The sequence below is a fragment of the Opisthocomus hoazin genome, chromosome 19 (assembly GCF_030867145.1).
Source record: "Opisthocomus hoazin isolate bOpiHoa1 chromosome 19, bOpiHoa1.hap1, whole genome shotgun sequence".
Taxonomy (NCBI): Eukaryota; Metazoa; Chordata; class Aves; order Opisthocomiformes; family Opisthocomidae; genus Opisthocomus; species Opisthocomus hoazin.
This window is the reverse complement of record NC_134432.1, coordinates 11,903,570-11,920,725: the sequence shown is the minus strand read 5'-3', so window position 1 is coordinate 11,920,725 and position 17,156 is coordinate 11,903,570. Positions and strand designations below refer to the sequence as shown.

Sequence of the window (17,156 nt, the reverse complement as noted above, 5' to 3'; positions counted from 1 at the left end):
CTTATGAGAGGATGTTTGTGTGGGGACAGCAAGAACAGTGAACCACAGCATTCTGTCACCTTCCTTTTATTGTCTTAGTTTCTCCACCCAGCCCCCTTGAGTACAGGGGAGGAATAGAAAGCATCTGCTTCCAAAGCCGCATATTCCAAAGAAAATGTTCCATTTCAGAAAACTAGTGGCAGGAGACTTCATACAAGTGTAGGATAATAAGGCAGAGCTCAAATCTTTTTCCTGCACAGCACCATTTAGTTAAGAAAATCCATGGGATCACTAAGGAATTGCTACTATTATCAAGTATTGCACAGATTTCTGGAAAGGTACAGCAAAAGTAGGCAGAAGATGCAGATTACAAACAACTCTGAGAACAGAGGAGAGTTTATTACAGTGTCTTACAAGAGCTCTTCGTCCTTTCCCTTACTCCTAAGAATTACTGTAGGAAGCTTGGGTTTGAAGGCAACATGAAGTGGAACATCTTAATACACTTCATCACTCTCCATGAGGAGAGGAAACCTCTTCCCTATGCTCTAGTTCTCAATACGTGCTTCCACAAGTAGTTTTTCCAGCAGTCTGTGATAACAGCTTAAGAGAGGCTAGGGAAGTGCCAGCCACTCTTTAAACAGTCCACTCTTTCAGCCTTGTCCTTGGGAAAGAGAGTTGTGATCTCCCCCCTGGCTTTGCAAGTTAACTTACAAGAGATACAAAGAAAAAAAACACATGGTTTTGCAAGAAATAAGTGATTAGTAAGCTTTCAAACCGAAACGTGTGGTACCACCATATTGTGTGGCCTATCTGATGTCCTGTCTCATTTTAACAGAGCTGTTCTAAGTCAGATCAAACGTCCTTGTGAAAGTCGCAAGATGCCTCTTTATTCTGATGCACCTTGAAAGCAGATCCAGTGCTCAGGTCCTTCAGACCTTAACAGGATTGCACATGTTATACAAATACTACACAGTTCTTAAAAAAAAAAAAAATGCTTTCTGTAACAAATGAAATCAGTTAGTTTACTACCCAGAGCTATTTCAACACAGAAATTTAAACAGCCTTCATTCCTGATCTCCTAGATCAGTACCACTCCTTTCTACAGGTAACACTCTGGTTGTCCAACAGTTTCTACAGCAGCTCCCACTCCACAGAACACAAACTCCTATGGCAACAGGCACAGATGAAAACTTAAAAAAATAAAAACAATCAAAATCAAGATGAACAGAAGCACATCTCACTTCAAGGAGCTTTATAATGCAGAAGTCTGATTAAAGTGAAGATAGTAAGACAGGCAGCAAGACCGAGATGTGACAGTCATTTTACCTCTGCTCACATGACTGCATCGAAGGCACACCGATGACCTTTGAGCCAGTTCAGAAGCTGTCCTTTATCTGTGAAAGTTCAAGTCAATTGTGCTTTGAATAAATACTTCTCTGTAGTTACACTTGAACTGCTGCATTATATACTAGAAATACAGAAAGTGTCCATGCACAGCCCTTGCCAGGTTGACTCATAGATCACAGAAGTTGTAGGCATCACCAGCACACACAGATGGCAGGCACACTCCCACAGAGACACAGCATCCAGAGAGCCGACGGGCCAAACGAAGAATCAGAATGGAAGAAGGATGGAAAGCAAAACTTGCTTGTAGGAGTTCAGCATTCAAGGTTACTACTGCAGGACCCCGACCAAGCCACTGTAATAACCAGCAGGACTCTGCTAGGGCGAGCTCACTACGCGAGTTCACAGCTGGATTCTAACAGGACTCTTTGAGAAAAAATTCAAATAGCAGCTGAGCTAGTTATTAGTCATTTGCCTTGTTATTCATTTATGGTTGTCACTTTGTTAATTCTTAAAATCCCTCCCTTAAGCTTTAACAGAAAAAAAAAATTTAAATCCAGTGCTTAAGACAGAGACTAGCAACTGAATTTTGTAAGGCTTTGGGCTGACTCTTACTGGAGCACAGCACTGCTTCTGACCAATGGGCTTTCCAGCGCCATCGGTAGTACACTCAGTACAACAACAGAAGCTGTACAGAGCACAGCAACCCTGAGGTAATAAAAGTATAAACAAAGAGATGGAATAAACGTGAGATATGTATGATAATCTTGCCACTATAAGAGATTCTGAGAAAGACACTCTTGCTAATTACACAACAGGAGCAGCAGTGGAAAAAAAAAAGTCAGTATATTTCAGTTTTTCCTTTGTTTTACACACACACTCCCCTTAGTGGTATCCGTGCAGGCTTCCCTGCAGAACCGTCACTAGTGTTAAAAATCAGATCTTGAGCCTTTCTTTCCACCTGTACAAAGTGCAGTTGGAATCGATTTTGATCTCCCAAACTGGTTGCAGAAAGGAAAGGAAACCTTCCTCTCCCTTCTGCCTAGGTCACCCCATCCTAGCTCCCCTCCCTCCTAAGGGGTTTTTAAAAATTAAAAACCCTAATTAAGCATGATCAACTTGAGATTAGTTTTGTCATCTTCTTCCAAAAAGAAAAACCCAAACAAAAAGCAAAAACAAAACACACAATCAATGCCTCACCCACCCCAAAAACAATAGTTCCATTTAAAAAAAATAAATAAATAGTGTGTATATTTCATGCTGGGAAAAAAAAAAAAGTCACAGAACGGATTCATTTTTGGTTTTCCCTCCCCCGAACATGACACCAGGCATTTTCTCCCCCCGCCCCTGACGTAGACGTGATGGTACATTCCAACCGGCAATGCGCATCTGTGTTGAAAATTAGTTTCTACTCCTGCACGGTCCCACATGCATCAGGGAGCATCCAGCTAGCTGCTAAAGCAGAGCAAAGGCTTTCAGGTTTTGGGTATGGTCCCTGCCTGTTCCTTTGGTCCGTCTGTTAAAAGGCTCCTTGCTGCTCCCAGGTCTCTGCTCTCATCTGTCTCCATTAAAGTTAAAACGTGCACTCTGGTCCCCACGCTTCGCTTCCCGAGTCACTGGAGCTTCGTACCCAGCTTGCGCTGTCTGTTTCTGCAACGGCAACACAAAAGGCAGGGTGAGAGAGGTGGCTTCAACCCTACCCACCGTAGGGTATTGCGGCAAACCAGGGGGAAAAAGATAGGAGGATTAAAGTAAGGCTCTGTGCAGCTCCATGCAAAGATAAAGCTGCCCCCACCATACTCTAAAAGGACCTCAGTCCTTCCTACTCTGTAGAGTCCTAGAACATCCATTGCGTCCTAAGTGTGCACCAGCTCATATGCGGATGCGAGATTATAAACACTTGTTTGCACAGAACTTGTTTGCTGAAATTGTATTTAAATGAAACATTCTTCAGTCTCGCACTCCCCAGACTCACCTTCCAGATGCAGTAGTTAACCCACAGCTTGGTATTTCTTTACTCTGCACTATTCTACCCACAGCAGCTATCTACGTATTAGAAAATAAATTAATAACTACATCTGACAAGTCAAACCAGCTACAGGTCCTCCACCCCACAATATCACTTACCTTGCCTCTGCTCTCGTAACTGTGTATTCAAACCACAGGATGTTAGGAATGAGGCTGGTATCTCGGATTAAAAAGAACTCTGAAATTGGCCTGAAAATGGACAAGGTGGTGGAAAGGGGGAAATAATTAGACTTATTCTCCACCATAATTTTGATTTAAAAAAATGAAAAAAAAAAAAGCACAAGAACTACTGCAGACTTAACAATACTATTCTATTATCCTTCAGGCTAGGAAAAGGCTCCTTGTTAAATTTAATAAAACCCTCTTCTTTTTTCTTTCCTTCTACAATGTTTCCAGACTATACTACATTTAAATGGCTTTGCAATTTCACTAGGTCGTTAGGCATTCATTAATAAAGGTCTGTTCTGCTAGAAAAACTACTCCAGCACTCTGCCACACCTCACAACTTAAGCAGGGCTTTATAAATATAACAGTTTCTTAAACTTCCTCTCTCTTCCACCCATCTCAGGCAAGGATGCATGATCCTTTGTATATGCATACACAAGAACACATGGAGCAACAAGCAGGTTACACTACAGTCACTATGCAAAACTGGAGCAGAACCCAGGAATTCTTATTTCTAACATTTGTAACTCAGGCGGTTCACAGAAGTTTGAGCAGCCCATTTACAGTCAGGTTTGCACAGCTACAACTAAAATTTTAGAGACTGAAGTATCTTTAGGTTTGTTTTGCTTCAGATACAAGGCACAATTTTTACACTGATTGATGCAGACTTGCAGGAGTAAAACCTCCACAGAACAAAGAGACTTACCACGCAGCTATCCTTGGGAAGAGTGGAGTTAATATCTCTTGTGTGAAGGCAAACCATGCTACGGCCATAATGCTTCCTGCCACACCTCCATATAAGACTTGGCTCCAGGTGTGGTAAAGCAAATAAACCCTGCAGTGGAAGAGAAGAGTCACCAGACAGGCTCTAAAACAAGAGGAGGCATGACTCAAGGGCTGATGTCTCACTGGACCCTCAGACGTTCTGAGCAAGTTATCCTCCAGATGTTAAAAGTGGGTATCTTTTTTTTTTTCTCTCCATTAAAAAGCTGGCAAAAAAGGGGGGAAAAAGATGGGGAAAACTGTCTTCTTCCCTGATACAGTAGTTTCAGCTTTGAGTACTTCTAGTTTGAGCTTAACTCAATAACCCTCCACATTCTTCATGTACCTCTGGATTAGCTGAGGAACTATTACTGTCAGTTCCCACGAGAGACTTTTCCAAAGCCACTAACAGGACAAGTTCCCTCCAAGCTAGCAAAGCCAGGGCATAAAGGCTTTCAAGAACATAGACAGCACTTTGGTTATGATTTTGCTGCTCTCAAATGCGACAGCACAAAGGCTGCACTACCACAGCGTGCTTACTGTGACCGCAGCCGTTCAGAAAGCTGTATTAATGGGCTGTTGAGTTATCCCTGCAGACAAGCTACACGAGTCGTGTTCAAAATTCTTCTCACCCATATATCATAAAGCCATTAAGATCATCTTATCTGACCCTCTGCCTAGCACAGACCACTGGATTTCCTCAAATTAATTTTTATTTGAATTAGACCACATATCTTCTATGAAATTGTCCTGTCAGAATTTTAAAAATAGCCAGTAATAAGGAATCAGCTCTAGTGTACAGTCAACTGTGCCAACAGGTAATTACTCTCCTGTGGAAAACATGACCTTATTTCTAGCCTGAATTTGTCTGGTTTCCAATCACTGGAGCTAATTTTATATGTGTGTGTATATAGTTTGGGGTTTTTTTTTCAAATCTACTAGAGAGAAAAAATCATTATCAAGATTTCATTTTCTTTATTCATCTTAATACAACTAAATCTTGCAAGTCAGCTATAAATGTTTTTATTAACTAATGCTCAAGCAGAACAATCAGTTTGATCGACTGTAGCGATCCACATGCTGCAGATGCTGGTGTGCCAAGCCATGGTGTAATGCTTTCATGATTAGTGCTGGCAAGAGGGCGAGGCAGTGAGACTAGAGCATGGCAATGGAGCCGATGGGGAACTGGTGCAAGCTCAGCTGATCCTGGGTTTTATGCATGCTTCTGTGAAGCACCACACATGTAGCACCTTTGCTTGCTTATTTGAAGGGGCTCATGGCAAAACAACAGCTTCTACAAAGCTCTGACTTGTACAACGCAGTCATCAAGAATTAGATCAGAAGTGCAGGATAAGGAATGACGGGTCTGCTGGCTGTTAAAGGCCACAGGACTGTATGAGAGCATAAGACAAACAATTGCTCCATACCTACTATATGAGACTAGCAAAGCCACTGTGACGAGGCAGATGGACAGCACATGTCGCCATAGTAAATCCAGAAACCTCGCATTGTTTGTTTGGTGCATTCTGAAAGAGATGGAGAGCCATTAGCACAGTGGCAGGGAGCTGAGCAGTCCTTATCTCTGTTCTCACTATCTCTGAAGCCCTAGGAAAAGCTCTACTCCAGTGGGGTCACAGGCAGCTTGATACCATCCCAGTAGCAATCTGTCCCACTGGCAGCAGCTACAGGGAAGCCAGAAAGCCACACTTCTCTCTCTCCAACTGTTAACAGGGATTGCTGTGATGGAAGGCAGAATGCTCACAATTACTGCAATTGATGTGAAAGGCACATGCTGAGCATATGCAACAGGGAGCCAAGACATCAGAGTCCCTCCGTCATCCACAAAGCTAGGAGGAACTGTGAGTTTTGTCATCCTCCACACGTGGAGCCACAAGACACAGCCATGCCCCAGCAAGAATTTCAGAAAAGCACAGCACAGCATGTAAAACCAGTACTTGGTAAGGGAGATGAACTAAAAGGTCATGCAAGTGGGCAACAGGTATTACCTAAAAAGATGGCAGACAACCCCACTGACAAAACCGAGTAGACACATGAGAAAGCAGCTCTTCTTTCCTCCTCCCTATCCCCCCCTCTTCCCTCACACCGGTGGATCATCACAGCTGAGAAAAAGCAAATCAGGAGACCTGTACCCAGACAGGCATAGGAGGCCCACCCGTACCCTTCGGTTTTCAGCAACGGTAACTGCAGTCCTACATTCAGATTGAGATAGACATGCTTCATCCACCCTAGCCACAGTAACTTGCGCAGTTCCTCAGATTTAATTCCATTATGGCACTGAAGTGGCACACAGCAAGGGAGCCATCTATTTCAGGTGTTTCAACATATTAACAGCCAAAACCTGACATTGAATTTTTACCTTAAATAAAGGAACAGAAAGGAATAGACAGAGAAAAACCACATGAATTGGGAGTGGCTGGACGGCATCCCATATTTTGTGGTCACTGTTGAATGGGCTTCTGGGAAGAGAAGAAGAAAGAGTATGGTCAAGGTCTACTCTGTACATAGCAGCTGGAACGCTCCAGACATGAAGCCAGACCACTCTGCTGGAGTACGTGCACACAAGTTCACAGGACATGTCCCTGCTCAGATGGCTCTGCCAGCCTTCTTAGACCCAAACATCCAAAGCCAACACAAGGCAAAGGGGAAAATACCCTCTACTCCCCACAGTTAGCATTCCACTCAAAAATTAACCGACTCCATGACATCAATGGGCCATACCATACCTTCGCAGGGCCGTGGCTCTCGGATAACATTTTTTATTAACCAGTTCACTCCCTCGTTGAATGCCAGCCCTCCCAAGAAAGAGATCTGTGAAGGCAAGACAACTGTGTCACCCTATCTAAAAGATCCATCTACTTACCAGGCTCTCTCTATTGAGAAAACCCCAAACCGTATGTTTCCAATTTTCTTTTTTGACTACTAGAGTTAAAACCGACAGCTTCAAAATTCTCTACCTGAGGAAGAAAAGCATTTGTTTTTCAGCCCACTTTGTGTATTTGGCAACACATTGTGTATATACAGCTTCTCAGTGGATGATACACAGAAAGAAAGAAAAAGGTGACACTGTATAGCTATTACGTTACCATACTTCCACCAGCAAGTGTAGAAAGCAACATTTTTTAACAGGGCAGGCTTTAAGGGATTGTCTTTCCTGACGACCAACAGGGGGAGTGCACACACCATTATCTGGGGAAATAGCTTTAAAAAAGGTGACTTCTTAGCCTTTATGGCTTTTCCATCCATTAATGTTGTCATCTTGAAGTTGCTGTCTTCAGTCTAAAACGAAGTCACATTCTGGACTGAGCCAGACTGGTAGCATTTATTTTTACTCTTTAAGTTCATAGTCCATACACCTTCCTATACTGTATTAGTCCTGCTGCTGTGATCAAATTTCCAGCTGGTGATGATACTTTGCCTCCTTAACACTCAGTCCTATTTCAGATGATGCAGCAATTTTTCACTCTCTGTCCTGAGCTACAGCTCAGGCTGCTGCAAGCCAGCTAGCATCTCTTTCTGGATCAGTGGTGACTTCCCACGTAAAGAACTGGGAATCAACCCAACACTTCCCTCCTCACCAACACCTAACAAGCCCCTGTATTCAAAAAACTATGAACCTGTGCAATAGTTACTCTAGCTTATTCTCCCTTTTGGGTCAACAGCAAACCTCTGGATTACCAAAACTTAACAGCTGCCTCTCCTAGCTATCAACAGCTTAGTAACCTAAAAGTCCCATTCCCAGGTCCCTTGAGCCACTGGTTCCCATGACACCATGGCCCTACATTAGAAATCTACTGCCAAAATCCTTTCACTGGCCCCATTTTATCTGTTTACTGAGGGCAAATGTTACAAGAGGTTTATAACTCCTGAAGGGAATTTATCCATGACAGTGATTCCCAGCTACCTGTCAGAACAGACAGCAAGCACTGTGTGTAACAAAACAGTGCCTTTTGGTCATTTGGACAGAAGCAAAAGTCTCTTCTGTCCCTGGTATTCACTGCACAGCTGGGAGTCAGCCCTTATAGACAGATCTACACCCTTGGGATTCTGTAGGTTTTATTTTGTATGCCATTTTCTGCCTCAGTACTGTTCAAGGAAAGCACATGCTGCTGAGTTACAGACACAATCTCCTGCATATGCTGCCCATCTTGGAAGAACCTACTAGTGCTATCATCCTACTGGATCTTGGGAGTGTGCCCACTCTGCAACAGCATTCTTTAGTTCCTCAGACTTTTAGACATTTTGTTCCTCTCAATGTTTTGGGGCAGATAACGCCCAAAACATAACCACAGAGTAACAGAAAGCCAGCAAAGGCTAAGCAGTCTTTTAACCTGGTACAGGTGATAAGTGTCTCCTGCTGCTCTCTGACAGGAAGCTCACCTTACCTAAGCTTGCTCTTTAAAGAGAGAAAAAGAAGTGTGAAACAGGAGTACCAGGTGACAAAAAGATGCCGTGAAGGGAGAGGAGGACTCACCGTGTGAAGCTCTCTCTTGAATATGATGAGTGTTACAAAGCCAACAATAATGAATATCGGACCAAGACTCAAATAAGCTAAAAGCTGACCAGAGAAATCACCTAGAGAAACAAACGAGAGAAACAAATCAGTTTGAACTTCATGGGTACTTGCCTGCCACCAGAGCGTGGGTCAGTTGGGGCTCTGAATCACGGAGAGCAGAGGGGCAAACCCAGCACTGCAGTAAGTCTCCATTTTGCAGACTGACTCCTGCTCCAGCTCAAGAGGAGCCAAGGCAAGGAAGACAGCAGTGCTCACATGCAAGTTCAAAAGCAGGGATGAGGAGCTTGGCATCGTTCAGCTGAGATTACTGCCAGCCAATTTACAACAATGACCATGGGTGTGGGCCCAGAGTCACTTTAATCCAACATAAGCACAGGCTGCTGCAAAAGAGGCAGCGTCTTTCCCTCCCCCTCATTGATATTGCCTCTGTGCACCAGCAATTACCAGCAAACACTCCCCAAACAAATCCTTTCCCACTCCCTTACTAAAATGGGTTAGTTTTCAGCTGGATCAGCTCCTTAATCTGTCTCACCATGTGTCTGCATGAATACTAGCATTAGCAAAATGGGGAGGGAGGAAACAAATAGCTAAACAAGAGAAGAGAAAAGAAGGGGGGGTGGGGGGTGAGACAGACACTGTTTTTTAACCAGCAGCCCACAGCAGTGACTTTAGGCCTCCACCCCAAACAGCTAACAGTTTAGTTATCCCCCAGGGAGAATCAGGGAGCAGCAATGGGACCTCGCAAGAGGTCATAAGGCACCTCCAAACCTTTATCCTGAACTATCACATACATAGGAGGTAGGCAAACAACTGTAAAGAAGAGCCACACATTTTGATTTACGTTTCTCTTGCCTCTGTTCCTTAAAAAAAGGACACATACAAAGGTATCTGGAGAGAAGATGTAAGCATAAACTCCAAGGAAACAAAAAAATTATCAGAATAATTTTGCTCCAAGATCAGCAAGTCACAACAGGAGAGCGAGAACAATCCACCAGAGAATCTTTCAAGACAGCAGTCACCACAAAAATACAGCACGACCTCAGCGAGCAGCTTAAGAGACGGAGGACATTCTATACTGGTTCTCTGAGAGCAGATCTTCTCCATCCCATTCCTGAACACAAAAGGATCAGCCCTCACATAAATTTATCCTTCCTCCCTCCTCTCGAAAGGAAACAGGATGCCTCTGCAAGGCTGAGCATTGGACTCATTCCTAGATCAATTCCACTGCAAGATGCTGATTCTCCCCAGCCCACGCAGCCACAGTTTAAAACAGCACTTGGCAAAACGGACTTTAACCTCAGCCTCTGAATACTGGAACTGGAAAAAAAAAATGGTTATTGCACTGCTACAAAGTTCACACTGCTGATGTGATCAGCACGTCGTCGTGGTTAAATCAGGTACAGCGCACAGACCCCTCCTGAATTCCAGACTCCAGGTTAGGTTTTGGAACCAGCAACGCCATCAGCAAGGATTACTTTCAGGAGTTTCAGTTTGCAACACCAATGAAATTAGGAAAAGTTGGGAGGCCAAAATCCCCAAGAATACTGCATTTTCACTGAAGTGAGGTTCTATTTTGTCTTTAACTTGAAAAAAAAAAACATTAGAAGACACTGAATTTGAAACTTTTCTTGCACCGTAAGGCAGGTTAGCCTTGCAGCAGGTGGGTTCCAAATGCTGCCAAAGCAGAACTGCAACATATTATGGTAATGCCAAGTGGATGTAAGTGACAGTATCAGCTACCTGGCAATGGCGAATCAAGCACCTTATGGTTTTACATAAATCACAAACTCTCTACAAAATTAACCCTGTCTTAAATGATGAAGGAATTCATGAGACAAGCCACCAGACCATCAAAACTACCCTGAAAGCCTTAGGAATACTTTCTAATAGTCCTAATTCCAGTGTTACCAAATGAAGAGAGCTCCTCAGCAAGGAATTGTCACATTTCAGGTCATTCACTTTGTTAATTCATGGTACATAAAGGCTTAGCCCTTCAAGGCTAAGAGCCATAATTTTGTCAAGCAGAAACCAAACCAGATTATTTATCTTCTCAGGGGGGTTTTATTTCTTGCGCAGATGGTGGAAGAATGCTTAAGGAAGCAGTCTTTTAATTTAAATAGCATCACCAGTATCAAACTCAAGATACTCCATTATGTTATATGATAATATACCCAATAAATCAAGCCACCCAGACGTCACCAGCACACAACCCACACTTGAACCTGAGGTGGAGAGTCAGAAATCACCACTCCCGTATGCTGCTGCAGGCAGATTACCAAATCCTTTACTCAGGCAATCCTAACACAAACATTTCAACTATCCATTTAAAATAGAACAGAGATAACATTAATAATATTTTGTATTTCTGTGGCTAACAGCAATCAAACAGAATCCCATTCTGAAGCCGCTTTTTCTATAGGAGGAGGCAAATAAATAGCTGTGCACTAACTGAAGGCAGCACTTCTGCTGTGCCCTGGGAGCTGCGCCAGGAGCTCACTAAAGCCATCACCACTGTAGAGCTGCGATAACACAGCCAGCCCCGAAATGAGTGGAAACCCCCAGTGAAAAAGGCAAAGCAAGCTCTGAGAGCAAGGCCAGCGCTGATCACCGACTGCACAGTGCTCCCGGGCCTCGGAGCATGATTACTCGTGTCACTGCTATCCACACTCATGCTCCAGTGCGCTCAGAAACTCACTCCCAGGGAGAGGAATTGCAGGAGAGACAACAGTTTGATGTTCAGTCAGACCTAGCAAAGCAGGTCCCCATCACCTTTTTCTAAAAATTAATGTTTCTTCATTTTACTAAACTTAGGAAGTTTAAAGCAATTCCTCCCACCAGTAAGAATAGAGCCCACCAAAACCTCTGGAAAATGCAAAAAGGAAATCTAGTTAATACACAGCTCGCAGTTTTATTGTTTGGTTGTGGGGTGGTTTGGTTTAGGTTTTTTTTTTTTAACTTTTAAGAAGTCCAGCCTTCCCTGCACATCATTTGAGGTTCAAGGTGCAAAAATAAAGAACCAAACTACCTCATTTTTAGGCATCCAAGAGATAAAGAGGTGAAACACTATTCATAGCTCAGAAGCACACTATTTTTTTCAGCCTTCATTCAGCATCTACTTCTGCTCCAATTCAACATTTTACCCAGCATTCTTTCAGTGGAAATATCCCAGCTTTGCCATGTTAGCTTAACCTGTAATGTAAAAATGTGAATTAACAGCACTCTAACCACATCCTACCACAAGACCTAGCTTTACCACTGCCACCACTGCTTCCTATTGAAGGATCTATTTGTGGCACTGCTGCTGCTTGTTATGCTCTTGACTAAATGCATGTGTGCAAGTTGCACAGACAACATGCGGTGTATTTGTGTCACAGGCATTCACACCAGTAAATATTCATGATGGACTGTCATTTCCTCTACTTGCACATATCCTGATATCACAAGCTGTGGACAGTAAAAATATCTTCAGGAGGCTTTAAATTATGGCATAAAAGGCATGCATCAGACATGAAACTTCTGCAGGAAGATTAAACATAAAACTCCCTGTTAAAGAAGGCAAACAACGGAGTGGTACCTGCTTCCTTCAACAGATACCACTTAGCTACGAAATGAGCCCCGACTGGCGAGCTACCACCCTAAACAGAAACCCCAGCCAGGGTTATCAGAACAAACATTCCTATAGGAGCAACGCGTGCTGATCCTGAATAGCAAGGAGAACTGCCGAGCCAAAGCACACACAGCACGAGCACCCTTGCTCTGATGCACTTTTTCACCGAGGGGCTGATTCCGCACACTTGGCTCTCCAACTCTGCCTGACTGTAGTAAACACCCTTCACAAGTGAGAAAACAGGAAGATTCTCTGTCCTTCTGCAGAGAAGGAGTTTGGCACGCCAGGTCTCTCTCCTTAAAGAATTTGTCCAACGTGAGAAGAGGAGGTCCAGAAAGTCCCAGAGCTTTAACAATCCCAGCTGCGCTGAAAAGAGGAAGTTATTTTCTTTTCTCCAAATAATAATAAAAAAACCAAACAAACCAGGAACTCAATGTTTCTCCAGTGAAACTCACCCTACAGACGGGAAGTCCCTGAAGATGAGTTTTAAGTCTGCAACACAAAGTCATCCCATGCAAAGCAATGCATACAGGAAAGAAAAACAACCCTAATTATACACAACATACAGGATTCAGTTTAGTTGTTATCAAACAAAAGCTCTCAAGTTTGGTGTGAGCCAATACCTTCACAGTAGTATCCAATGCTCCAGCAGTCAAAAAGGCAAGAAGAAATTTTTAAGAGCAAAAAAGAAGTTACTATTGCAGCACTACAAAAACTTATTATACAGTTCTGGAGTCACCATCTGAAAAGAGACAGTAAACACAGAAAAGGCAAATAGGAAGGGGACAAAGATAACAAGTATGCAACAGCAGTCATTCAGAAAATATCAAATAACTCAGATTTTCAGCTGAAAAAGGAAAATAGAAGATACAGCAGTTCTATAAAGTCATGAATATGGAGAAATGGACAGCAAACACTTATTACCTCTCACTGCACACGAGATAGAGAGTGCTCGATGAAATTACTGAGCAGCAGACTCAGAAACAACCACCACATGAAGTTGCAAAGCTCAGTGCCAAAGACACCGCGCGATCCAAACCGGAAATGGGTTCAGAGAGCAATTAAGACATATTCAGACTATAGCTTTTATATCTCCATCAAAGGACTTAACAATCCTGATGCAATCACCAGCCGATTACTGGAAAGACATACAGAAGATAGATTATTCCTGCCTATCTGCCAGCAACCCGATGCTACGCCAGATCATTCCTTGGTCTCACCAAGGTACAGCTGCTGATATGAAAAGCTCCAGGAGCAAACATTTCTGAAAGCAGTATCAGGATGATATTTTTAATAGACTGTCCTCTTCTGCAGCATGCTTTAATATGCTGTTAAGTAACACTGCCATTGTTGGTTTCTTCTCCCTATGTTTGATCTTGACATTTACTATCAGTAATTTTTCAGTTAGGTCTCCAAGACCTCATTACTGAGACCAGTTTGCAGTCGACTACCGCAATGTTCATCCGCTGTTTCTCATTCGATCTTGCTCAAAGTTGACATCGCAGAAAGCCCAAGAGAACTCAGCAGCCACACAAGCAGTGAGGATGGGTGTTTGGTGTTTTGCACTGTATCACTATTGATAAGGAAACATTAAAGACAGTAAGGATGAGCACCCTTCTAGAAACATTTCTCCCCTTCACAAGTACAAGCAGAAGCCCAAGAACAGGCTTCATCCACCAGACAAACCAGCAGTGACTGCTTTTCACCTGGTCGCAGCAAGATGGACCACCACTCTCGGCAGACAAAATCTGGGAGAACAGCAGTTCCACACTGGAACTCTTTTAAGACACGAGATTTTATGAGCCGGTTGCCACCGTGGCTCAGCACGCTGCACCCCAGGCCAGCAGCCTCTGCGATCAGCCAAGAGGTAAAGGCAATGCTCACCACACAACAGCATATGACGTACCAGGACAGCTTAATAATTTATGTTGGTAAAAGCAGAATCTATTTCTCATTCTGACCCCTCTCTATCAGCACAAGGCTACATTAACTCCGTTGTGCTGAGCATACAGCCAACATCACTATTTTATAAATACACAATATCTAGCAGATTTATGGACCTGGACTTCAGCTGTACATAGACAGAATGTAACCAGCTTTCTAAATAAAGTTAAAGCACTTTCCCCAAATCCAGGTAAAAGTATCAGACCTACCATCTTACTGCAACCCATTTTTCTAGACCAAAACAAAGAAACTTTTGTACCTCTGGCTGTTTTAATGTTTTAGTTCTTTGTCTCCACTTTATAGACTTCCATAACTACGTTTTACCCAAGACAAACACAGTGTTCATCCCCTGAATACATAACCCTAATCTCAGTGATTTACCCCCTCCACACAATCACCTTCTCCATTTGCCTGTATAAAAGCACTCAACACAGAGAGAAAATAATCAAATTATGTCATACTCTTTAAGATCTGACAGATAATCCTCATGCAGCAATTTCAACTACCTTCATGTTCCAAACCAATCCAACAGATAGCACACAGGACACTCTGTGTACACTGCCTGGTTCAGATAAGGAGGTAAGATACAAAGATAAATATATCAGTACTACTGGAAAGATTATTCCCCCATCTCTTCCAAACTTTCACATTAATATATTTGAGAAGGGCAACAGCAGCAGAACATACAGGGTGAAGGAAAACACAAGACAGAAAAGGAAATGCCAATCTTTCATATAAAGCGTCACAGAAAAGCATACAAAACAGCCATACAAGAGGGGCTGGGGGAGAAATAATCTATTTCCAGCACCAGAACTTTTCAGTGTTGTTACATTTCACATCTCCTGGCTAAACGGGTACTTCCAACCCAGAAGACCCCTAAGCAATTCAGAAGCTTTAGGTATTGCACTACCAAGAGGAGCTTTCATCAGAACTCAAACCCAGCTATTGAAACAGGACACACAGCAACATCTTATGGCACGTTAGCGGCTTGCTGGGAGAACCAGTGACACTGAGAGCAGTGTTAACACCAAATCTGGAATTTGACCAGATCATCAATACTAAGATTGTGACACTTCATATTCTGCTTTTTCAATTATCTTTGATTACAACAAGCAGCCAAAACAAAAGAGAGTTTGTCTGTCTCACCCGAAAAGAGCACAGTCCAGAGCACCTGAAGAGGAGCTCCTCCAGACCACGGTTACTCAGGAGACACTACTTAGACAGCCGCTGTCCGAACGCAGACCCACTTGCTCTTGGCCACCGGTAGGTCAGAGACCCATCCTAGCGCAACGCGGGCCAGGCTGCTGGCACACAGAGCCACCGCGACATGGCCCAGGACCTTCGGGGACCGTACCGCTGCCCCAGCTGGAGCCACTCGCGCTGCATGCAGGCGCCTGTCGCTTCTCACCACCGCCCGTGCCCAAACCCACCTTGCCAGGAGCTGACCTACAGGGAGCCCCGTGCCTGCCGTCCTCCGGGCGCTGCCCACCGCAGTGGGCCCACCACGCCGCCCAATCGCAGCGCGACACCGGGGCCTGCTCCGAGCCGAGCCCACCTCAGGGACAGGGCCGCCATACTGCCACGGCACGGCTCCCTGGGATGCCAGGGGGACACAGCAGGGCTACTGCCCCTCTGACCCACCAAGTCACCCGCGGCACCAGGGCAGGAAGGGGACAGGCGGCCCCGCCATGCTGCCGCGGTCTGGCACCGGGGCTGAGGGGAGCGGGCACGCCCTGGGTGGGGCCCGCACCTCGAGGCCCGGGGCGGCCACACGTGGCCGGGCATTGCCAGGGGGCCGCGGGAGCGGTGTGGAGAGGGGAGGGTGACAAGGGAGGGCACGCCGGACCTCCCCCTCTCCCCGGGCTCCTTCACCGGGGAGCTAGGCAGCCCCTGGGGCACGGCGCCTCGCCAGGGCGCATGCGCAGCGCCGAGCCCACCCCGCGGCTCACTATCCGGCAGCGGGGGTCCCACCGCCCCCAGCGCGCACGCGCGCCTCGCCGCCCCAGGGCGGCCGCTCAATGGCTCAGTATTTGGCAGCTGCCAACCCGGCCCTCGGGGGTGCCGCGGAGCGGCGGGAGCCACCTGTCGCCGTGAGAGGAGCGGAGCGGCGCGGCGGGCAGGGGGGAGGCCGGGCGGGGGCGAAGCGGAGCTTTACCTGCGGGATACTCGACGTGAGTGAGGGAGACCGGCCGCCACGGAGCGGGGAGCGAGCACTCTCCGACTGCGGCCATCTTACCCGGATACCGGGCCGGGCCACTACGGCCAATGGGAACGCACTTAAGGGGCGGTGCGACCAATGGGCGGGGGCGCGGAGACCGGCGGCCCAATAACACTGCGCGGCAGGTGAGGCGCCGACCAACCCGCAGCCACCCAATTAAAACGCCAACCCGGGGCGCGGCAGAGCCAATAGGCTACCAGCATCGGTGCCCAGTAGGAGGAGGACGTAGGTAGCCGGAAAGCCAATCGGAAGAAAGGCGGGCGTTATTGCCCTTCGTCATTGGCGAATGGAGCGATGCAGATTAGCCAATCACAGTCTTTCACTCCGACAGTTGTTAGCCAATCAGCTGCGGCGCTGGGGTGGGCGCACAGGGGGCTGAGGAAGGGGCTCGGCGGCTAAAATGGCTCCTGGTGCCCACCGGGGCCGGGGCAGCCCCCGAGCGCCCGCCTTGGAGCTGGGCCGGGCGGGGAGCGGTGCCCGCGGGCGGACTGCCCCTCACAACCTCCCCTGCGCCTCGCGGCCTCCTGCCGCGGGGCTCGTGTCCCTGCCGCCGGGTGGTGGGCCCGGCCCCCCAC

At 45.7% G+C, this 17,156-nt stretch overlaps 1 protein-coding gene across 1 annotated transcript; it reads right to left on the bottom strand.

The window, feature by feature from the left end:
• Positions 1-50: 50 nt before the first annotated feature.
• DOLPP1 (dolichyldiphosphatase 1) lies at positions 51-16,604 on the bottom strand. The gene is made up of 8 exons (XM_075439301.1): positions 16,519-16,604; positions 8,771-8,871; positions 7,023-7,107; positions 6,656-6,755; positions 5,706-5,804; positions 4,223-4,351; positions 3,451-3,540; positions 51-2,973 (listed from the first exon to the last, which is right to left on the bottom strand). Exons 1-8 carry the CDS (start codon positions 16,592-16,594, stop codon positions 2,937-2,939), a joined length of 717 nt encoding a protein of 238 aa, XP_075295416.1. The 5' UTR covers positions 16,595-16,604; the 3' UTR covers positions 51-2,936.
• Positions 16,605-17,156: the final 552 nt, after the last annotated feature.

Coding starts and splice junctions, on each gene's coding strand:
- DOLPP1 (XM_075439301.1), bottom strand. CDS start 16,594: ATGGCCGCAGTCGGAGAGTGCTCGCTCCCCGCTCCGTGGCGGCCGGTC. Junction 6,756..7,022: donor AGAGCCACGGCCCTGCGAAG/GTATGGTATGGC, acceptor TTCTCTTCCCAG/AAGCCCATTCAACAGTGACC. Junction 5,805..6,655: donor TTTCTGTTCCTTTATTTAAG/GTAAAAATTCAA, acceptor CATCTCTTTCAG/AATGCACCAAACAAACAATG.